This window comes from Bos indicus, chromosome 1 (genome assembly GCF_029378745.1).
Source record: "Bos indicus isolate NIAB-ARS_2022 breed Sahiwal x Tharparkar chromosome 1, NIAB-ARS_B.indTharparkar_mat_pri_1.0, whole genome shotgun sequence".
NCBI classification, from domain to species: domain Eukaryota; kingdom Metazoa; phylum Chordata; class Mammalia; order Artiodactyla; family Bovidae; genus Bos; species Bos indicus.
The window spans coordinates 41,801,146-41,826,120 of NC_091760.1; the positions used below are offsets into that span (position 1 = coordinate 41,801,146).

Here is a 24,975-nt window from a genome sequence, read left to right on the forward strand (position 1 = left end):
AAATACTCCCCAATTGATCTCCATTTATGTTTCTAGACTCATTTCTGTTCTCTTAATTCCCCTAAATATTTTCCACTCCTACTTCCCACTCCAGCAACTGAGAACTAATTTAGTTATAACTCAGTGACTTTATAGAAGGTATTCTTTTTTTTTTTTTAATTTTATTTTATTTTTAAACTTTATTGTATTAGTTTTGCCAAACATCAAAACGAATCCGCCACAGGTATACATGTGTTCCCCATCCTGAACCCTCCTTCCTCCTCCCTCCTCCCTCCCCATACCCTCCCTCTTGGTCGTCCCAGTGCACCAGCCCCAAGCAAGGTATTCTAAAATAAATTTGTTTCTCAGCACATGTGATTAAAGACCCCTTCATCATAGCCCAGACCAAATTGCATTTCGTTTATGAAATCATCTCAGACCTCCGTGCCAGCCTTTTTGTTGTTGTTGTTCAGCTGCTAAGTCATGTCTGACTCTGAAACCTCATGGACTACAGCATGCCAGGCTTCCCTGTCCTTCACTATTTCCCAGAATTTGCTCAAACTCATATCTACTGTGTTGATGATGCCATCCAACCATCTCATCCTCTGTTGTCCCTTTCTCCTCCCGCCTTCACTCTTTCCCAGCATCAGTGTCTTTTCCAGTGAATCAGTTCTTTGCATCAAGTGGCCAAAGTATTGGAGATTCAGCTTTAGCACCAGTCCTTTCAATGAATATTCAGAGTTGACTTCCTTTAGGATTGATTGGTTTGATCTCCTTGCAGTCCAAGCGACTCTCAAGGGTCTTCTCCAGCACCACAGTTTGAAAGCATCAATTCTTGGGTGCTCAGCCTTCTTTAAGGCCCAACTCTCATATCCATTCAGACTTAGCCTAATTTAATTGTTCAGCTATTGTATAGTCTACAATTTTAGACTTTAAGAGAATATGTCCTGATTATTTGTTTTTATGTCTTCCCAACCAGATTATGAGTTACTTTTGGTCAGGGAAAAAGGTATATGTTTTTTGTTTTGGCTTTTACTTCCTTTAGCAGTAAGTATACTAGCATATACAATAAAAAGATATGAGTTTATTCAAAATGAGTTGCCAGTCATATACAAGACAACACAGAAAGAAAATATACAGACCTGCTTTAAATTTTTTCTTTCTTTAATATGGTAAAAAAAGAGACTATTTTTATAAATGAGAGGGAAAGAAAGGTAGTCATTTCACTGTTGGTCTGCAAAGTGGCCCCATACTCACATGGGGCAAGGACAGAGCAAAGGAAGGAGCAGATCACTCCAGATTGGTAGGTGGCAGGTTTAATAAGTAGTCTTATATGTACAAGACTTGTTTTGTGCAGCTGCCAAACAAGTAGGCCTCTACCCCTTGACCACCAGAGTCCTAGAGGTCTCAACAGGGTTTAGTCATATGCACAATACAGATAGTTTCAGCAGCACCTTACCCTCTCAAGGCTCTGCCCTTAGAACAGCTACCGCTGTGGGAATGATAGGAAGAGTGTACATTCTAAGGACAGGTGAGGAGCTCAAGAGCCTCCCATCCATTGGTCAGGTCCTGCTTATAGGTCATCTGGTGGTTGTATTCTCGCTTACCTCTTCCAACATTTATCATTTTTACTAAAAATGACTGTGTTAGTTCTGTTATTCCATTTCATTTAGTGTTGTTAAGCACACGTTTCTTATTTTAAAATTAATGTATAACTACCACATTCATTTTATATTTACCTAGTGGCTCAGCTGATAAAGAATCCACCAGCAATGTGGGAGACCTGGGTTTGATCCCTGGGTTGGGAAGATCCCCTGGAGAAGGGAACAGCTACCCACTCCAGTATTCTGGCCTGGAGAATTTCATGGACTGTATAGTCCCTGGGGTCACAAAGAGTCAGACACAACTGAGCGACTTTCACTTTCACTATAATTATTATATATTAAGCTTTAGTATTTATAAATAATTTTACCTAGGTCATGCAACTTATTAAAGCTAATTCAAAGAATAATAATAAAGGTAGTTGACAGTGATTTAAGTAACTAGTTTCTACTTAAGTCAATTAAGAAGTTCATGCAAGAATTTTTTTTGTTGTTTATTTGCTTCCAGTTGTGTTGCTTGATACAACAACTGTGCTGGGAGAGCTAGGATGGAAAACATATCCATTAAATGGGGTAAGTTTAAATATCTTTCAAAATTGTTATTCTGCTGGGTTTTTAGGGTGTATTATAATAGTTAAAATTGTTCAATGTTTTGAGTATGAATTTCAGCATAAAACTTAAATCCTATGGAAAAGATTAAAATACAATTAAAGCTAGTAATCAGTGGAATGATATATAAAAATGCTTTCTTCTAAATTAGTAATTGTTCTTTAATATATTGTTTATATATAGTAGTATTAGAATAGTGCCCATATAAATATTTTCTTTAAAAATAAATGTTTTCTGTGTATATGTTAAATTTGGTAACCTCATTGAATATTTGTATGTAAACAACTTTAGATTATCGTAGCATAAGTCAATTTTACAGATGCCATTTGGTGTTCATTAGGAAATATGAATCTTCTAAAGTACTATGCATCTTTTGAACTTTTCACAAAGGAACATATGGTTAGATTTTTGTTAGCAGAGTGTAGTTGCTTTTGAAAGGCTTATAAGGGTGTATAATTTACTAAGTACAGTTTTGCGGGTATTGACATCATTTTAGCTATGGTTGTACTTGACTTTTTACATGTTTTGATATATTTTGCCTCATTTTCACATTTAGTTTATTTCTACATTTTTTATTTAAAGCTAAAATAAAAGGGTGATTTGTGATGCTTTTTACCTTGATTTTGTCTGTTAAAACAAATCTTCAACAATGGAGGCAGTCAGTTGTTTCTAGATATACTTGGATTAGCTTTTGTTCCTTTTCTTAGGAATTGTATTTTTCTCATTCATGACATTCTCCCTGATACTATTCTACATTGCTTTTTTCTGTTAAATATATAAATTTAAATCTGAGAGAAGTTGACCCAAATTTTTTTGTTTTTAGAATCATTAGAATAATGCTATTTGAGTTTGACCTTTATGTCAGGAGTTATTCAACAGTCATTCATTAAATTTTTATTTTCAAATAAAAATTCCTGTAAGAGTTTAATCTTTCTTTGTTTAACAGGTTTTTTGTTTCTTTAGATTTGTTTGTTTATAGCCTGTGTTTTTACTATTTCTGAAGTTTTAATCTAATAGAGTTCTTGTCAAGCCATTTGTGAGAATGTGTCTTTTAAACTAAGATTATGCTTGTACCTTCATTATCTTATTTTCATTAAAATGAATATGCATCAGTATTCATTGAATGTAGTTAGTATATTAATCACAGTTACTTTGAAGTGAATAAAGCTTCTTTTCTAGAATATCTTTCCAAGATATATATCTTTTTCTCAGTAGATAAAGTAACTTATAAAGACTTAAAAATGATTAAGTAGTCTATAAGCCCCACTTTTTCATTTTCTGAATAAAATGACAATGTTAGCAGTCATACTATCACTGATTTTATGTAATCATAGCCAAAGAATCATATGAGGAACAGCAGGAGTTGTGCCCCTGCTCTGGTGAGTGTGTTTGGCTTGATCACAGGGCTGCATTTCGTAATGCAAAGTGGTAACTAGGAGACATAGGGACTTACAGAGTTACAAATAAACTTACTACTATCATTCTTGTAATGATTCTGTCATAGGTGTTATGAATTAGGAATTTTCTATGTCTGGTTTATTATATACAGAGAGGGCAGAGTTGTCTGAAAAATTATGTTTATTTCATAGTTTTCTATTTGCCAGACACTGCTCTGAGAATTTTATCCTTTTATTTTTCACAATGGCCCTATGAGATTTGTCTTAGTTCCATTTCCCTGTAGGAGAAACCCAGTATTAAGGAGAATAAGGAACAAAAGATATCAAGAATTTATAGGCCAGGTAGTGAGTGATGTACTTCAATACATGCTGCATTATTTCTGACTCTAGTGCCTGTATACTTATGATGGCCCTGCAAACAGAGGAGGATTGGAAACTATGAAAAGCCAGTTACTTACGTGTGCTATTTGCATAATTGATTCAGATTTTTTTATCCCCTTGATAAACATAATGCTAAACTGAAATGTGCATTTTGGGCGCCAACCAAGAATGAGCAGGCAAAGAGAGAAAGAAGAAGGAAAAAACTACAGTAGAAAATAAATATGATAGAGTAAGGTAGCAAAGGAAAAGATGGTTAAAAATTCATTGAGCATTTTACCACATGCTAGGCTTTGTTCAAAGCACTTTACTCACATGAGTCCTAGAAATCAAGTATAAATTTTCTCTATTGAAAGATGTGAACCTGAGGTACATTAAATAACTTCTACATGGTCACAGAGCGAGGAAGTAATTCAGCAAAATTTCTAAGCCAAACATATTTTAATCTTCACATGTATCTGTGGTCATTTCACAGCTCACTGCTTTTTATTTAAGATTCTGCCAAGTAAAGATAAAGGGCAATGACCAATACATATAGACTACAGAGGGAAAAGTAATACAAGGATTCAGACGTTAAAAAGTAACCTGAATACTCAATTACCTTGGGATATCACTGATGGGATAAGCCATATTACTTTTAGATTATCACCCAGATAATAATGCATATACGGACAATGTCAGTGGTAGGATTTCTTTAAAATTGGAGCACATGGACATATTTTGTAAGAGATATGGACAAAGCTTCATGAATTAGATAAAATAAAGGTGAATCAAGGGAAATAGTAAAATGGATAGACATTAGTAAATTTTAAAGAAAATACACAACTTAAGTTTCTCTTTTAATGAAGAGAATAGGTTACTGACAAGATTGGAGCTTTCATTTCAGTCAATCAGTCATGTCCGACTCTCTTCGACCCCATGGACTACAGCATGCCAGGCTTCCCTTGTCCATCCCCAACTCCCAGAGCTTGCTCAAACTCATGTCTATCACTTTGGTGGTGCCATCCTACCATCTCATCCTCTAATGTCGCCTTGTCCTCCCGCCTTCAGTCTTTCCCAGCATCAGGGTCTTTTCCAGTGAGTTGGTTCTTCACATCAGGTGGCCAAAATATTTGAGTTTCAGCTACAACATCAGTCTTCCAATGACTATTCAGGACCAATTTCCTTTAGGATTGACTGGTTTGATCTCTGTGCAGTCCAAGGGACTCTCAAGAGTCTTCTCCAACACCACAGTTCAAAAGCATCAATTCTTCAGCACTCAGCTTTCTTTATAGTCCAACTCTCACATACATACATGACTACTGGAAAAACCATAGCTTTGACTAGATGGGCCTTTGTTGGCAAAGTAATGTCTCTGCTTTTGAATATGCTGTCTAGATTGGTCATAACTTTTCCTCCAAGGAAAAAAATGTCCTAATTTCATGCCTGCAATCACCATCTGCAGTGATATTGGAGCCTCAAAAAATAAAAGTTTCTGACTGTTTCCATTGTTTCCCCATCCATTTGCCAGGAAGTGATGGGACCAGATGCCATGATCTTAGTTTTCTGAATGTTGAGTTTTAAGCCAACTTTTTCACTCTTTCACTTTCATCAAGAGGCTCTTTAGTTCTTCTTCACTTTCTGCCATTAGGATGTTGTCACCGGTGTATCTGAGATTATTGATATTTCTCCTGGCAATCTTGATTCCAGCTTGTGTGTCATTGAGCTCAGCATTCTGCATGAATAGAGCTTTACTTGGTGCTATTTATAGGTTAAAACAAGTGAGTAGATAAGTAGAAAGGGTGGAAAAACTTTGAGCCATGGTAATTTGAATGGCCATTTTAACTAAAGTTGCCTTTTCTCAGAGATACTACTTAAGTTGGTTTTACAAATATGTAAAGACAACTAGATGATGTATTTGACAATCTTTTGACATAAAGCATATCTGGTGTTTTTCTGAATGAAGTATTTCCTAGGAATAACTTTTAAATTGATAAGATTTTCTTCATTTAAAGAAATTAACTAAGAAATATTTTTGAAATATATAATGTATGATTTACATTATAAATCATATAAAATATGTGACAGTAAATTATCTCATACTGGTTTTATTTTTTATTCTTTTTTTTTTAACTTAAAATGCCCATTTTACCCATAGTAACATACCGACTGATGTTGTTACAGTAGTAGGCATTCATCTTTTGCCTGTAAAGAAAACCATTTCAGGTTATTTGAATAAAACTTAAGCACCGTTGGTTAGCAGATATGAAAAATAGATGAGTAATCTTGAGCAAATGATTCTTTAGGCTTTCAAAAATGAAAAAATATATATATTTATTCTGAAATGCTTGTCAACTCATTTTTGCCAATATTGAAATATACTTTAAAAAAAGTCATGTCCTGAATTCCATTTAACAAGTTGCTATTTTACATTCTTGGAGTTAGGTACTCTTGTGAAGTTTAGAAATAATGTCTTCACAATATTATTGCCAATGAGAGTATATTGAGGTAATACTCAGTATTGTTGTGTGAAAGAATAATAAAGGGAGGAATGAATTCTGGTCAAGAAGAATTGGTTGTAGGAAGTAACATATCAGTAACATATCAGCTCTTTCTTATACATTGAAGGAATCACAGGTGGGCTGGAAGAGAGAGTAGAAGCACCTTTTAGGAAAAGAAAATTACTTGAAGACAGGCACACTATTCTTAAATGTGTGCATTAGGTTCCAAATAGGAAAAGGAGTACATCAAGGCTGTATATTGTCACCCTGCTTATTTAACTTATATGCAGAGTACATCATGAGAAACACTGGGCTGGAAGAAACACAAGCTGGAATCAAGATTGCCGGGAGAAATATCAATAACCTCAGATATGCAGATGACATCACCCTTATGGCAGAAAGTGAAGAGGAACTAAAAAGCCTCTTGATGAAAATGAAAGAGGAGAGTGAAAAAGTTGGCTTAAAGCTCAACATTCAGAAAACGAAGATCATGGCTTCTGGTCCCATCACTTCATGGGAAATAGATGGACAAACAGTGGAAACAGTGTCAGACTTTATTTTTGGGGCTCCAATATCACTGCAGATGGTGACTGCAGCCATGAAATTAAAAGATGCTTACTCCTTGGAAGGAAAGTTATGTCCAACCTAGATAGCATATTGAAAAGCAGAGATTACTTTGCCAACAAAGGTCCATCTAGTCAAGGCTATGGTTTTTCCTGTGGTCATGTATGGATGTGAGAGTTGGACTGTGAAGAAGGCTGAGTGCTGAAGAATTGATGCTTTTGAACTGTGGTGTTGGAGAAGACTCTTGAGAGTCCCTTGGACTGCAAGGAGATCCAAGCAGTCCATTGTGAAGGAGATCAGTCCTGGGTGTTCTTTGGAAGGAATGATGCTAAAGCTGAAACTCCAATACTTTGGCCAGCTCACGCAAAGAGTTGACTCATTGGAAAAGACTCTGATGCTGGGAGGGATTGAGGGCAGGAGGAGAAGGGGACGACAGAGGATGAGATGGCTGGATGGCATCACTGACTTGATGGACATGAGTTTGAGTGAACTCCGGGAATTGGTGATGGACAGGGAGGCCTGGCGTGCTGCAATTCATGGGGTCACAAAGAATCAGACATGACTGAGCGACTGAACTGAACTGAACTGAAGAATATTTTGTGTGGCTGAAGGGAAGAGATGTGGTGGATAGTGAGTGAAAGCTGCTCAGTCGTGTCTGCCTCTTTGCCACCCCATGTACTATACAGCCCATGGAATTCTCCAGGCCAGAATACTGGAGTGGGTAGCTGTTTCCTTCTCCAGGGGATCTTCCCAACCCAGGAATCAAACCCAGGTCTCCCACATTGTGGGTGGATTCTCTACCAGCTGAGCCACAAGGAAAGCCAAAGAATACTGGAATGAGCTGCCTATCCCTTATCCAGGGGATCTTCCAGACCAGGGATCCAAGTGGAGTCTCCTGAATTGGAGGTGGATTCTTTACCAGCTGAGCTACCAGGGAAGCCATTTACATAAGCTTTTTAAAATATAAAGTGACAGTAGGAAGCAGTGTGACAGGTTTCCTCTGTTACTTATAAACTGGTTTAGAAGGCAGTCCCCAGAATTCTAGTAATGCTGTGGAAATATTACCATTTTAATTTACAACCAGGATAAGCTGCATTCAGCTAGGAGCCAAGGGATCTCAGTTCTAGTTGCCATCTTGCACCATGTGATCCTGAATACTCTCAACTTCTGAAATCAGAAGCCTCATGACAAAAGGAAAGGGGGTGAATCAGGCCATCCTAGATATCCTTTCCAGTTCTGTACTTTGTAATTCTGTGAAATCAGAGAAGTATGTCCCAGGCTGTTTGGGATCAGGGATTTGAGAACCTAAGTTCATGTACTTTTAATCTTCATACTTCTTTATTGAGTCCTGTTCTTATTAAATGTATTTCCACATTCATGTATTTAAGTATATTTAAATAGTCTCTCCATCATTAGCAAAAAAAAAAAAAAAAAAAACGTTTCTCAAGAATGTACTTTTCGTTTAGCTATTTTGTAAAAGACTTTGAATTTCAGTGTCTGAATTGATTTCTATATTGTGTATCTCAAACCCAGTAAGTAGAAATAAAAGTAAAACTTTCTGAATTCTCTTGAACAGTCAAAAATTATTGAAGCTTTCTTTTGTTTAAGACAATAATATAAATACTTGGAAGTGAAAGACAACTTGGAAAATTGTTAAGAAATAATGTTCAAAATATAGGCTTTATTGATATGTTGAGAACAGAGTGAAATTGAATAACTGTACTTATAAAGAGAATAGAGCTTGGTTTTAGAAAAGAATGAATACATCAGTGAATTGGGGAACCAGTGGTTATAATTCTTAACACTGTGCTCTCACTGTCTGATGTTAAGTGTTTTATATCTACATAATTAAAATCTGTTAATAACTTTATCCTGTAAATGTCCTTTCTATCCTTTGTCTGTCAGTATACTACACTAAGGTGGTAAAATGATGATCAGGTAGAGTAGCTAACAAAGTGTCATGATAATCAGTGAAAGAATGCTACATGAATAAAAAATTTTGTGCAGCACTATAGAAGTTACCTGAATACAATCAAAGTGTTTTCATAAATATTAAGTATAGGCAGTTGCCCTGGGTTTTCTATTTCCTATTAGTAACTAATAACTGGTTAATACTAAATTTTACTATGTGCAAAACTGACGAAGCTATTTCAGTTTTGAAAGTCGCCTGAGAGGGAGACAGATAGTTTTTAAGAAGTCATGTTATTTACATGCTAATAAGAGAAAAGAAACACAGAAGACATAGCTCATGCAATAACTTTGTACAAAATAAGCAATTAAAAAATATGTATCTTGTGAGTTCTCATAATCTGAAAATGTATGAAATAAAATTATATAAGTTTTCTTGACACATTAACTCTCAGGTTTACTCCTTTTCTTTGATGCTTTTATTTACTCAATTTATTTTTAACAAATAAAACTGTAGATGAAAAGGAATACAATAAGAGGGTATATTAGTTAAATTTGACGTTCAAATCCTTAATATCCTTTATATATCAGTCCCTGTTCAGTGCCACACAACAGTAGGAGTTTGTCATATTGGGGCATCTTGTCTCAATATTAACTCTTACTAATAAAAAGTAACTGCTATTAACCAGAAAAATAAAAAAGCTTTCATGATTAAAACCTTATATTGTTTTCCTTGAGACTTAGTAGTTATATTTGATACTTCTTAAACTCTAATAGCCATGTGGCTTTTTTGTTTTAATACTGTAATTGAAAAGGTAATGTTTTTGGGTAGCTACATTATGGCTATTAAAGGTATACATACTTAATAAAACCTGATAGTTAAAGCATAGTATTTTATAATATAATTCCATAAAATAGTATACAATTTAAACCTAAAATTATATATACTTAATGTGGATGGAAAAATTAGATTTTTAAGCATTCTATTGACTCACCTGAAATATTTTCACCATTTATTTTTATTTATAGTAATATTTTTAGTGAGGAAATGAAATATTTGCTTGTTCTGGATTTTTTTCCCCACTCTCCTCTTTTGGCTACTACTGTATGCATATAGATCAGATCTAGTTTACAAGGTTGAATGGACACAGATTTATGCACTTCAGTATTCAAAATCCAATTTCCCTTTCAACAGTAAAGTAAGCTTTAACAAAGTTTTAAGAGAAAACTGAATATTAGGAGGAAGAAAAAGTGCTATTGGATAGTAAGCTGCATTTTGTATTAACTATGACAGATATTAGAAAACTTTCTGAGATGCCAAACATTGGTTTCAAATGTGTATTATATGTATTTCATACATGCGTGACATAGATGATCATTAGGGTTTGAATAATGTAAGGCCATAGAAGATATGTGATCTTATCTGTTAAATATAGTGAATTAGTTTTAGGAAATTTACTCTGAGATAGGAAAATAGGGATAAGTCATTCATGCCTAGATGAAAGTTATGAGTGAACCTAGCATTTCAATTACTAATGATTCTTATATTGAAAAAAATTAATGATTTTTATAATAAAAGAGACTTATATTACAATTAAACTGTGTAGAAAGATAGTTTATCCCATATGTCAGATCCTATTATTTTCTAATATCATTGTTCCTAAGTTGAAAAATCAAAGTAGAATGTGTTGACAATAGAGAATAGAATACCTAATAGTTAATTTATGCATTTCATATAGGAAGAACCAATTTATTATAGTACCTGATTTTAGTGCTGCATTTTTAATACATTTTATATTACATTGAAATTATCCAAAAATACATGTATGTGTTTGAATTCTGAGAATAAAAGCTTTAGAGATAATTTAATGTTAAAAATGGATGTCAGTTGTTCTTCTCAAAACTGATACCTAAATAGTTCTTTTCTCTGAGAAATTTAACAATGTATATGGTAGTTTTCTAAATGTCTATCAGATTAATTTCAATCATATTGTTTCACATTTGAAAGAAATTACTTTTCAGTTTCAAAAGTTTCCATTGTCCTAGCCTGGCTCTCAGAGATTCTTGCCTCAGTTATTCCCAGTCTGCTAATGAGCCACTTAGAGAAAATTCTTCATTTTCCATTATATTGTTCTTGATCGCTACCATTACTATTTGATTTGTTCTTAAGATTTCCATCTCTTTGGTTATTACATTATCCCTCTGTTCTTTGCTGTTGTCTAAGTTACCACTAAAGCCCTTAGCATATCATAGATTTTAATAATTCCTGGTCTGATAATTCGAACATTTGTGCCGTGCCTGACTCTGGTTCTGATGTTTCTTCTCTTTAAACAGTGATTTTTCTCTGTCAGTACATCTTTTAAATTTTAATTGAAAGGTGGAGATGATATCTGGGTAAAAGGAATTAAGGTAACTAGGCCTTTAGTAAAGTATTGGTAATGTGTGGGGGAAAGGAAAGTATTGTACAGTCCTATAATTAAGTCTAAGTCTTTTGGTGAGCCTGTATCTCTGGACTATGAAGGATTCTCAATTTTAATTTCCCTCATTAAGTAGACAAGATGGCTAGAGGTAGCTGAAGTTGGGTTTCTCCCTCCCCTACACAGAAGTCTGGAACTCCTTGAAACTGGATATTTTCCTTTTCTCGAGTAGGTTGCTGCTGCTGCTGCTGCTGCTGCTAAGTCGCTTCAGTCATTAACTTCAAGCCAGCTTCTGTCCAGAATTCTTTAAGGCCATTAATTACCTGTATAAGGAAAAGGACTTAACTCTAATGCAGATAGCCAATGCTATACTATGCTATGCTAAGTCACTTCAGTCATGTCCGACTCTGTGCGACCCCATAGACGGCAGCCCACCAGGCTCCCCCGTCCCTGGGATTCTCCAGGCAAGAACACTGGAGTGGCTTGCCATTTCCTTCTCCAATGCATGAAAGTGAAAAGTGAAAGTGAAGTCCCTCAGTCGTGTCCGACTCTTAGCGACCCCATGGACTACAGCCTACCAGGCTCCTCCGTCCATGGGATTTTCCAGGCAAGAGTACTGGAGTGGGGTGCCATTGCCTTCTCCGCCTCGAGTAGGTTAGACTCTGTTAAAACCCCAGATCCCAGCAGGCAGTTAGGGCCCTGGTAAAGTACTTTCTCCCCAGGGCAGGCCTTGTTAAGACAAACCAAATGATCTGGCATATTTCAAAGGGATTAATTTACATTTTCAACTATTATCAATATTGTATATTTAGAAGTGGCTGAAACCTTTTTTTATAGAGTTTAACAAATTATGATTATGCTTAATTTTCTCTGCCTTCTGGTTTTATACAAAGAACTTTCTGGATTTTTCACTTTCTCATCAGTTCAATCACTACTGGTAATAGATGGTTTTATTTTTAACTCCATTTAATCTAAAAATGAATCAAGCTTATATGCCTTTGATTGCATGACGTTACTACTGTTATTCTGTCAATAAAGCAGGACTTCTGAGTTTCTCATGAGGCAGTTTGAATAGTAGACCATGACACACCCAAGAGCTTGTCAAAATTTAACTCCACATATCTTGACTTCACAGGAGACCTAATAAAATCCTCCCCCAGAACATTCAAATTATTGCCATGAGTCTGCACTAAGAACTGTACTTAAGCATTTTATATATTTTTCATTTAATCCAAATAATATCTTTGTGAAGTAAGTATTATTAGCACCATTTTACAAATAAAAAAAAACCGAACCTGAGAAAAGTTACATCACCTGCCCAAGTGTCTAGTGACATTTGCTGCTGCTGCTGCTGCTAAGTCGCTTCAGTCATGTCCTACTCTGTGCAACCCCAGAGACAGCAGCCCACCAGGCTCCGCTGTCCCTGGGATTCTCCAGGCAAGAACACTGGAGTGGGTTGCCATTTCCTTCTCATGATATTAAAACCAGGGTCACTCAGTCTCAAAGCCAGGATTGTTAGACATTCAGGGTACCATGAATTGATGTTCAACATTGTGATTGGTGCTATGGAGAATGTAAAATAATCTATACATTTACTCAAGTGCAGTCTTAACCTAGTTATAGTGTTATTGCAATGATACCGATTTTGTGTCAAAAGATATGTGGTTATTGGAAAGTGCTAAAACATAGATTAACTCATCTTTGAAGGGCAAAGGATATCCAAAGCTAAAAATGGTTACTTATTAAGTATAGTCATTTAGTCAGTGGCATAACAATATTTGGTGCATATTTATATTTACATTTTTTTTTCTCTTAGAAAAGAACTAAAGAAATATTCCTCTAGTGTATTTCTTTGGAGTCTATTCTTTCATGTTTTATTGTTAATAACTACATCTTACATGTATTTGTTATTGACTGTAAGTTAAAGAGTAAAATAGAGTTCAGTTCAGTTCAGTCACTCAGTTGTGTCCAACTCTTTGCAACCCTAAGGACTGCAGCACACAAGGCTTCCTTGTCCATCACCAACTCCCAGAGCTGGCTCAAACTCATGTCCATCGAGTCAGTGATATCATCCAACCATCTCCTCCTCTGTCCTCCCCTTCTCCTCCTGCCTTCAATCTTTCCCAGCATCAGGATTTTTTCCAATGAATCAGTTCTTCACATCAGGTGGCCAAAGTATTGGAGTTTCAGCTTCAGCATCAGTATTTCCAATGAATATTCAGGCCCGATTTCCTTTAGGATTGACTGGTTGGATCTCCTTGCAGTCCAAGGGACTCTTAAAAGTCTCCTCCAACACCACAGTTCAAAAGCATCGATTGTTTGGTTCTCAGCTTCTTTATAGTCCAACTGTCACATCCTTACATGACTACTGGAAAAACTATAGCTTTGACTACACGGACCTTTGTTGGCAAAGTAATGTCTCTGCTTTTTAATATGCGGTCTAGGTTGATCATAGGTTTTCTTCCAAGAAGCAAGTGTCTTTTAATTTCATGGTTGCAGTCACCATCTGCGGTGATTTTGGAGCCCCCCAAAATAAAGTCTGCCACTATTTCCATTGTTTTTCCATCTATTTGCCATGAAGTGATGGGACCAGATGCCCATAAAATATAGTATTCAGTTCAGTTCAGTCGCTCAGTCGTGTCTGACTCTTTGAGACCCCATGAATCGCAGCACGCCAGGACTCCCTGTCCATCACCAACTCCCAGAGTTCACTGAGACTCACGTCCATCGAGTCAGTGATGCCATCCAGCCATCTCATCCTCTGTCGTCCCCTTCTCCTCCTGCCCCCAATCCCTCCCAGCATCAGAGTCTTTTCCAATGAATCAGCTCTTCGCATGAGGTGGCCGAAGTATTGGAGTTTCCGCTTCAGCATCATTCCCTCCAAAGAAATCCCAGGGCTGATCTTCAGAATGGACTGGTTGGATCTCCTTGCAGTCCAAGGGACTCTCAAGAGTCTTCTCCAACACCACAGTTCAAAAGCATCAATTCTTCGGTGCTCAGCCTTCTTCACAGCCCAACTCTCACATCCATACATGACCACAGGAAATATAGTGTAGTCCAACCCAAAACCCAAAACTCCCTTATCGAAGTAAGTATATTAGAAATGTTACAGACATTAGATAACACAACTAGGTAAATGTTGATTAGTTGCTAATTCCTGTTTGACTCTTTTGTAACCCTATGGACTGTAGCCCACCAGGCTCCTCCCTCTATGTAATTTCTGAGACAATAATACTGGAGTGGGTTGCCATTTCTTTCCCCAAAGGATCTTTCCCACTCAGGGATCGAACCTGCATCTCCTGCATTGGTAGGTGGATTCTTTACCACTGAGCCATCTAGGAAACCCAGAGAAATTTTAGAGTTTGTCCTTCTCATGCCATCTTCTTAGTAAATTAACCAAGAGGCATATTGAAGATTCTCCACTATGGTTAGTGCCTGGATGCCATATTCCCTCAACTGTAACTTAATGGGACAAAGGTAGACACTTGATCAAAAGACATCTAATTAATGGCTTATCAGCTACCTGTCACCTCTCGTATATGTTTTCCATAAATGGCTAAATCAGTCAAATTGTTTTTTAAGAATTTAGGGTTTCTAAGTTCAGAGCTGAAGAGAATTACAATCAGAAACTTGTGCCATAAAGATACACTTAAAGATTCATGCGTGAAAAAGTAGAGCAGAGGAGTTCTGATAAACCAAAGTCATGTGCAAGTAAATGTTCTAAGAGAGTGAAAAAGAAAATAAAACAGCAGTTAAAGGGCAACCAGTCAGTCATAAGTGGAGCATGGAGAACGTAGCACATGCAGAGAAAAATCATGAGAAAATAACAGAGTGGGGTAGTCAGTACTCCTGGAGCTGACTAGGTTGCTGCTAAATCTCCAAGCCTAGTTCTTTAATATTCTTAAAATAAGTCCAGGTTCGATGCACGATACTGGATGCTTGGGGCTAGTGCACTGGGACGACCCAGAGGGATGGTATGGGGAGGGAGGAGGGAGGAGGGTTCAGGATGGGGAACACATGTATACCTGTGGTGGATTCATTTCGATATTTGGCAAAACTAATACAATTATGTAAAGTTTAAAAATAAAATAAATAAAAATTATATTTGCATGAATTACCAAATTGTAAAGGCAGATTGTAAACTTGATGATGATGATGACTACAATGATGATGAGAAAAAATAGGAGACAGCAGTATATTAAATTCAACCAAGAAATGTGAAAAGCCATGGAAGTTAGGGTTCCTTGAGGAGAATACAGGAACATGAGTCATCCAGAGCGATAGGCCTTCTTTTATCAACTCTTGCATGGGTAAATGACCTCCTATGCATGCAAGCAACTGGGGAAATAGGTGAATGAATATTATTTATTAGACTCCATAAATTTTTAAATATTTAATACCTGAGTAACCATGAGATGTGACACTTCTTTCTGCACTATCTCAGAATATTCCTTCCTGTATAACAGTCCCTGCAAGTAAGTAAGTAAATGGATTTATGCCTTATTTTTTACCAGTTTAATGAATGTGTATTGGATAGTGATGAAATTAATTCCATGGGAAGGTGGAGAAATAAGAGAAAAAACAGGTAACAAAAAATTAAGAAATCAGATGTGAAAGTATTTTCTGACATCTGTGAATTTGTAATTAGCTTCATATTCTCAGGGCAACTGAAAAATAAGTATATATGCTATTCATTTTCCAGTATCTCCATTGTTCTTTAATGTGTAGCCTTAAAAGATGTCTTCTTGCAAACATATCTATTTTAAAAGATATGGTTTACTTTAATCCAGCTACCTTTGATTTACATAATGTAGTCTTTTCTTTATTCATTTTTGCATTGTTATTTATAAAACTTTAATGTAGTTTCCTACTTCTAAGAGAAGTTTCCAGTTGTCCTTTTAAAATGAATTCCTAAATTATATAATCCAAGCTAAGGTTCTGGTTTTATCAGAAAGTTCTAATTGTTTTAACTATAGAGTCATCCCAGATATTTATAAATCATTTCATTTGTAAGTGTAAGTGTCTATGTCTCAATCTAAAGCAAGCACATGCAAAATTAAATTCTCTCATGAAAGCCTATAGGATTATTAATGAAATACTAAACTAGATGAAACATAGTAGGCCACATATTTTTATAAGTTTAGTTATATTTTAAGTGATTGACTTAACTGTATGCCCTATGACTGGTCGTGGTGGTTTAGTCACGAAGTCGTGTCTGACTCTTATGACCCCATGGACTGTAGCCCACCAGGCTCCTTTATCCATGGGATTTTGCAGGCAAGAATACTGGAGTCAGTTGCCATTTTCTTCTCCAGGGGATCTTACTGACCCAGGGATTGAACTTGGGTCTGCCTGTACTACAGGCAGATTCTCTAACTGAGCTACCAGGGAAGTTCCATGACCAGTTACCAAATTCTATTGATTCTACCTCCTAAAGCTCTTTCAAATCAGTCTTTATCACTAATGTATCAGTTTGGCTTCTCCAAATTACCATGATTGTGTTTTAAATTGCCCACTTACTTTGGGTCTTCTCTGCCCCTTTCCAATCCATCCTTCATCTTGTTCCCAGAACTGATCACCTAAAGTGAAGACCTAACCATGGCCCTATTCTGCCTAATCCCTGCTTCCCTTACCTATATCATTTAACCTGTGGCCCACAGTTTCCTCTGTTTTATTTTCAGCCACTCTACCTTCTACCTTTTTGTGAGACTTTTGTAGTTTCTTTCATGTAATTTGTTTCCTCTTATCTCTGGATGTAAGACAATGCTGTTGAATTTATCTGGAAAGTACTCTTGCCAACTCCCACCTTCCCTGGCTTTCATATATATATGAAATACATACATATATACATCATACATATATATTTATGTATATATACATACATACATATATATTTTTTAAGACACAGCAGATTTTCTATCTTTTATGAGAACTTTTATACTGCCAAAGGTTGAATTCAGAAACTTTTCTGAAGACACCAGGGACTCAGTGTATATCACAACGTTTATCTCATGATATTTAAATATCTGTCTCTTACTAGCATTTTAACTGTTGGAAGGATGGACTGGGTGTGTCACTTTGAGTTAGTGAATGCCATATGACAAATGTTCAGTAAAAGTTGGTTGAATAGCTAAACAGATGTACAAGTAATAAATTTTTTTAACATACATATGGTTAAAGGCTTATTATGCAGCTCTCACTGGTGCTGGAACAATTTGTTATTGACTTTGGGCATAATCAGATGTTTAAAAAAGCCCAAATGATTGTGAAAATTTAACTCTCTTATTCAGGATTGGTTTTGAGTGCAAGTAAAACAGTGTATACCTTTACTCTCATTTTCATATTTCACACAATCCATTCATCTTCTTATTATCCATTTTCTCACTAAAATTGATATTGAAAGGTGGGTGGGAAAGATATTTACCTATGAAATAAAAAGACCATAAAAAGCTTATAAGCTATTTAAGCAACACCAATCAAGACATAATACCCTTCCAAAGAATTAATGATTAGTTTAGAAGAGTTGATGATCTGAATCACATCTGGGAAATATTAACCCCAGATGGTTATTGGTACTGTACCTTGTTATTAAGATAAAAATAAAAAATGAAGCATATGGATTTTTAATGGTTGATAGATGGACTGCAAACTTTAGAGAATTTATACTGACCAGTTGAGCTTTCAAAAAGCATAGGTCAGTGTTAAATGTTAAATAGGTTCTGTACTCTGTATTCCATGCAATTAGTATTTTTTTATCTAATGTACCACAGTAAGCAAATTAGCTTCTTAAAGTGGCTTGACTTTATTTTAGCAAAAAAAAAAAAAAATGTTGTGTTCATAAATGTAATGCTTAGCTTAACTTAGTCTTCATATCCTTCCTGATTAGGTAGCAATATATACAACAGTGGGCTTCCCTCATAACTCAGTTGGTAAAGAATCCACCTGCAATGGAGGAGACCCTGGTTCGATTCCTGGGTCGGGAAGATCCGCTGGAGATGGGATAGGCTACCCACTCCAGTATTCTTGGGCTACCCTTATGACTCAGTTGGTAAAGAATCTGCCTGCAATGTGGGAGACCTGGGTTTGATCCCTGTTTTGGGAAGATCCCTGGAGAAGGGAAAGGCTTCCCACTCCAGTGGCCTGGAGAATTCTATGGACTATGTAGTCCATGGGGTCACAAAGAGTTGGACACACTGAGTGACTTTCATTTTCACAACACATTCACATGAGTACACCTAATTGCTAGGGAGGTGGAAAATATAAGTAATTCTGGGAAGAAGAGGAAATGGACTTTAGGTGAGTAAACTAAATTGCCAGTCATGAGACAATATTCTTTCTCCTTTTTTTTTTTTTTAAGTTCTCATTAACAGAACCTTAATTTTGAGAAAGTACTATATCCAACTAAAAAACCCCTCAGTTTCTAGTATATTTTGCGATTGTTGTTTAGTTCTTAAGTCATGTTCTACTCTTGTGACCCCATGGACTGTAGCACTCTAGGCTCTTCAATCCATGGGATTTCCCAGGCAAGAATACTGAAGCAGGTTGCCATTTCCTTCTCCAGGGAATCTTCTTACCCAAGTCTTCTGCATTGGTAGGCAGACTCTTTACAGCTGAGCCACCGGGGGGAGATCATTAGTTGTAACCAAAATACTGTTCTAGCCAATAAGATGTAAATGGAGGTGTTTTGTGGAATTCCCAGGAAAGTTACTTAGAAATGAGCTCTGTCAACTAGAAGTCAGCTTTTTGCTGTCTAGAATTAAATAGAATGTCTTAGAGTTTCAGCAGACACCTTGAATCCTGAGGTGAAATTGAGGATAAGATTGTATGCTAGGATGATAGAGTTGCATATTGTACAGTCATTAAAATTTTATGTGTGGTATTAACTTAAATAGCATTAGAATATTGTCCTATATAATATTAAGTGAAGTAAAGAGCAAAACATTTCTAATCTTTATTTATAAAATGTGTATGCTGTAATAACATGAAAGAAAATAAAACCACTTATTAAGACTGTTTGGCTAAAGGTCATGAGAATATGGTAATTTTTTTTTATTCATATTTTGTATTTTTAATGTTCTCTAAAGTAGGTAGATATTCCTTTTAATGTTAAAATTGATATTTACTAAATGTTTATTTTATGTTCTAGTACATATTTTATTAATTTGTACTGTTGTATAATTTTAAAAGGATTTAGAGTGGTTTAGTGTTGAAATTTTCCCAAACATCAAATATTAGTAGAAAATTATTTCAGGATACCCCTGGAATCCAGGGATTAATATATAAAATTAATATAGGTTAAATATATTTAGAAATATACCTTAAAAGACCATTGTATGTTTTCTGAGATTAGAAAGAAGAATATGCAGAATTTTATTAGATACTAAGAGATGTTATTTATAAATGACATAAAAAATAAGAAAGACTGCCTTAGTTCAAATGGCAAAAATTGTGATTGAGAGAGGAAAGGATTGTCGGTATTTATTGAGTAGTGTCATCAATTTTTAAAATCTTATCTATCCAAACATCCAGGAAGTATTCATTAAAAGCCTATGATAGAAGACCTTTTATATATGTGTTGGTTTTTGTAAATTTTTCATTTATTTATTAACTTTGATGATTTTTAACTGCAAATCATCTATTCAAAATGTTACAACCAGCCTTTTGCAAAAAGGCATTTAAGATTATCAGTTTTTTTAAAAAAGTATGAACAATATGTCTGTCTTCTATCCTATTAGTCATTAAAATACTACCACAGAATTAAAATAGTTATTTCTCCCAATATAATTCATGGTATATGATTTTAGTAAAAAATAATATAAAACCAATTGTTACAGTTTTTTTGTTATAAAAAGGTAGTATGATTTTTAGAAATGTGTTTTATTATCATTCCCATCCCAATACATTGATAAAAAAGTTTTTGTATCAGCACCAATTGCAATCAGTAGAACTTATTTTATGTGTTTTATGCTGAGCTTCAGATCAGTACCACACCTCCCCTACACACAAACATATACACACTCTCTGGCCCTCTCTGTTTACTGAGGCTCTTGATGCTGAGTAGTGATTTTGCTGTGTATATTAACAGACAAAATTTCTTCTCAGTGCAGCTATTTCCTCATTATCTAATTTACTTTAAACCAAATCTTAGTAGGTTCTAGCAACAGACCACAGTGGATAAAAAAAGAGGGCAAGCTACCATTTGCTCTGGTTCTTTAGATTTACACCTAGGAAGCAAGGAGGATGTTGTTCAGTCTTAAAAGCATCTTTCTGTAGTCTCAGCTGTGGACTGAGACTATTTGTAGACTCATTCTTCATTTAGAAAAGCAGTCTGCACCCAGTGTCTTCAAATTATGTTTTTCTGTAGCCCATTTCCTTCTACATAAAAAGAAATGTGCTATTTGTCTCTGAGAAGATGTTAACAAATATAATCAGGAATTCTAATGTAGCTGCATATATTAGAATAGCATAATTCAGGGCAGTGCCATTTCATTTGTGTCCAATTCTTTGCAACCCCATGGACTGTAGCCCACCAGGAGCCTCTGTCCATGGCATTTTTCCATGCAAAAATATTGGAGTTGGTTGCCATTTTCTCCTCGAGGGGATCTTTGGAACCCATCTCTAGCATCTCCTACAATGGCAGGCAATTCTTTACCATTGAGCTACCTGGGAGGAGGAAGGTACTAACTAATTTTAATTAAAGTGTAGCTCATATGTCCTTTATGTGAGAATTTTTAAACATGGGTTCCAGAATTCATAAATATTCTGTGAATGTACTGATTAATAATGTGGACGATCTTATAGAAATCTCCATAGTGATTTTTGGCCTCAAAATTTATCTGATTTGGTAATTTCTACCTTTGCCCAATCAAAGTATAGTGTGGAGGAATAAACTAATTTTTGTTTTCAATGGTGGACTTTCCAATCCTGCCACTTAGTGCCAGAAGGCTCTTAAGACAAAAATGTCTTGTCCCTCAATTCATAACTTTTTAATCCTAAAGTCTTAAGACTTCACAACATAAAAGTGAATGAAAAGGAAAACTATTGATACTAAACATTTTATATTACTGGAGTTTTAAGTAATTAATATTGTTACAGTTACCTGTTCTGAAGTAAATTTTACTAAAGAAAACATTTATTGAAACTAATATTTGAAGTAATATTAAAGAAGGAAATATCTACTAAAACAAATGATACATAATTGAAATTTAACCTTAACTAGAACAAAACCTAGAGACAGAGGGCTGCTTTTAGATAATGTTTTACCGTCATTGTCCAAACTGTGTTTAATCTTAAAGCAATGCGTGCGTGCTTAATCACTTCAGTCATGTCCAACTCTCTGCGACCCCATGGACCATGGCCCACCATGCTCCTCCATCCATGGGATTCTCCAGGCAAGAATACTGGAATGGGTTGCCATTTCCTTCTCCAGAGATAAAGTATGAAGCGAGTGAAGTGAGTGAAGTGAAGTCGCTCAGTCGTGTCTGACTCTTTCCAACCCCATGGACTTCAGCCCACCAGGCTCTTCCGTCCATGGGATTTTTCCAAGCAAGAGTACTGGAGTGGGTTGCCATTTCCTTCTCTTCTTAAAGCAATGAACTCTGCCTATATAATTATTTAATATTGAATTATCAATGTTTTATTGGGAGCCATGTGAAGGACATAGATTAATACTGGAATGGGAAAACCATTGCTGATAGAAGTAACTTGTCATGGCATAAACAATAGAGAACACAGTTTAACCTCAGCAATACCTTCCTGCTTTCTGCATCTCCTCCTTCTTTCCATGATTGTATCTCTAATTTGGGTAGTCAGAGTAATCACTAAAAATTGCAAGGGATTTTTTATTCCCATTTTTTTCCCTTTTATAAATTGCTTAATTTTTAGAACCAGTGCTTCTTTATGTATACTTGTAAGAAATGTAATTTCAGTAACCCACTAGGTAAAAAGACAAACTAATCAATAATTATGGTAGATAATACTATATACTGTGTGATGATATTTGTTTATGCTTATCATGTACTAGTTTCCTAGGCTACTGTGATAAATTTTCACAGGTTGGTGGCTTAAAACAATAGCAGCTTATTCTCTCATAGTTTTGGAGGCCAGAAGTCTGAAATCAAGGCATTGTCAATGTCAAGCTCCCTCTAAAGTTTCTAGGAAAGAGTCTTTCTTTGCATCTCCCAAACTTGTGGTGTTGGCCATTAATCCTTGGCATCCCTTGGCTTGTAGTTGTGTCACTCCATTAGCTCAAATGGTAAAGAATCTGACTGCAATGCAGGAGACACAGGTTCAATCCCTGGGTTGGGAAGATCTTCTGGAGAAGGGAATGGCAATCCACTCCAGTGTACTTTCCTGGAGAATCCCATGGACAGAGGAGCCTGGTGAGCTACAGGCTATGGGGTCACAGAGTCAGACATGATTGAGCAACTAACCACTACTATTTTTGCCTCCATTTTTCTATGGCTGTGTTCTCTCTGTGTGTATCTGTGTCTTCACAGGGTATTCTGAAATGGACACCAGTCATTATGATCTTATCTTGATTACATCTATTTCAGATGAAGTCATTTTTACAGGTTCTAGATGAATGTGAAATTTGTGGGGTCACTATTCAACCTAGGGCTTGTCAGCATATTAACTTTTTGTAGTGCTATAAAAGGTATACTCTTTATTTAAATTAGAGCAATATGACAGTAAAATATGCAGGCTGATTCAATATGAAGTCAGTATTGTTTCTCAGTGTCTGTTTCTTTCTTCAAGGTCAACATCTGATGTTCTGAGTATATCATCAAGCATGTACTCATCAAAAAGTAGCTGAAAAGCTAAGGAGAGCTAACCACATATGCATTAGTAAAAAACATTAGTTATATGCTGGTAAAATAATTGCTCCATGTCTTCTATCTTTTAATATTTCATTATAAGCAGTAGTCCTATTGTCCTAGTGAATCCTGTCTTTAGTAAAATTTAAAGATGTGCTGTTAAATTCCACACAGAGAATAATGGAAATAAAGGAATTTGGGAAATTTGCATACTTTCTCCAAGTTTAGGAAGTACTCTTAATTCACAGTTTTGCTATAGCCTTCAACAGCCTTATATAGATGATCTTGAAATGTTTCTGAAATGATGGAAACATGTAATTATTTTCTATTAACTCTTTGTGGTCTTTATGGGTATTTCCCTCTGTCAGGGTTTGGTCTATCCTGTACTGTGACTACAGGAGAAGGCAATGGCAGCCCACTCCAGTACACTTGCCTGGAAAATCCCATGGATGGAGGAGCCTGGAAGGCTACAGTCCATGGGATCACTAAGAGTCGGAAATGACTGAGCGACTTCACTTTCACTTTTCACTTTCATGCATTGGAGAAGGAAATGGCAACCCACTCCAGTGTTCTTGCCTGGAGAATCCCAGGGACGGGGGAGCCTGGTGGGCTGCCGTGTATGGGGTCGCACAGAGTCGGACACGACTGAAGCGACTTAGCAGCAGCAGTACTGTGACTCAATGACAAAGTAAATTATTATCCAAGATGGTCCCTTTTGAAGAAGAGATGAGCATTATAATGATTACTTTGGGATAATAAATATAAGCAGGGTATTAAATCCTTCTAGCTATTTATTAATTTACTGATCTTCTTGGTAATTGGAATAATTGTGTCTCTCACATGCCTCAGCACAGATAAAAGTAGTGATCAGACATAGCTTCTTTCACTCATGGTTAATATTTCATAGTCACTGAGCTAAGGAGGGGGAGGATAATAATCCAGTGAGTTGACTGTAAATTGGGGTTCTGTTTTGTATAATCCCATGAAGAAGAAAATATAAAAGGTATTATTTGTTTAAGTTAAAGCCTCTTATGTAACAAATTAAATATTATTCTTATACACACGTCCCTTTAATCCTGGGTGTTTGATTACTACAAATGATATTAAATGTTATTGAATATCATCAGAATATTATTGAAAATATTCTGAAAGGAGACTTAAGTGTTCTTTACAAAAAAAAAAAAAAAAGTTCCACTAATCCTGATGATTTACCCTTCATGGCAAATATATGGGGAAAAAATGAAAATAGTGACAGACTTTATTTTCTTGGGCTCCAAAATAACTATAGATGGTGACTGCTGCCATGAAATTAGAAGAAGCTTGCTCCTTGGAAAAAAAGCTATGATAAACCTAGACAGCATATTAAAAAGTGGAGACATCATTTTGCCAACAAAGGTCCATATAGTCAATAAAAGAAAGTTACATGGCTCAAAATAGCCTGGAGTTAAAACTCCCTTCCAGGTCCTCCCCATCATTCTAGACAAAACAAAGAACTCTCTCACTGAAGAAAAAAATGGACACTAAGTTTGATTACGCCCAGCTCCCAGCTGGTCCCAGACTCTGGCTGATCTCCAGAATTCCTTGCCCCAGTTGTTTAAGCGATGCTATGCTATGCTAAGTCACTTCAGTCGTGTCCGACTCTGTGCGACCCCACAGATGGCAGCCCACCAGGCTCCCCCGTCCCTGGGATTCTCCAGGCAAGAACACTGGAGTGGGTTGCCATTTCCTTCTCCAATGCATGAAAGTGGAAAGTGAAAGTGAAGTCGCTCAGTCGTGTCCGACTCTTAGCGACCCCATGGACTGCAGCCTACCAGGCTCCTCCATCC

At 36.0% G+C, this 24,975-nt stretch overlaps 1 protein-coding gene across 5 annotated transcripts in view; it reads left to right on the forward strand.

Moving 5' to 3' along the window:
• Window positions 1-24,975, forward strand: part of EPHA6 (EPH receptor A6) — a 1,027,581-nt gene that overhangs the window by 91,690 nt on the left and 910,916 nt on the right. For all 5 annotated transcript variants that reach the window (XM_070786786.1, XM_070786808.1, XM_070786797.1 and 2 more), the window contains exon 2: window positions 2,089-2,153. In XM_070786786.1, coding sequence (XP_070642887.1) covers window positions 2,089-2,153 — 65 coding nt within the window. The remainder of the gene's footprint in view (window positions 1-2,088; window positions 2,154-24,975) is intronic.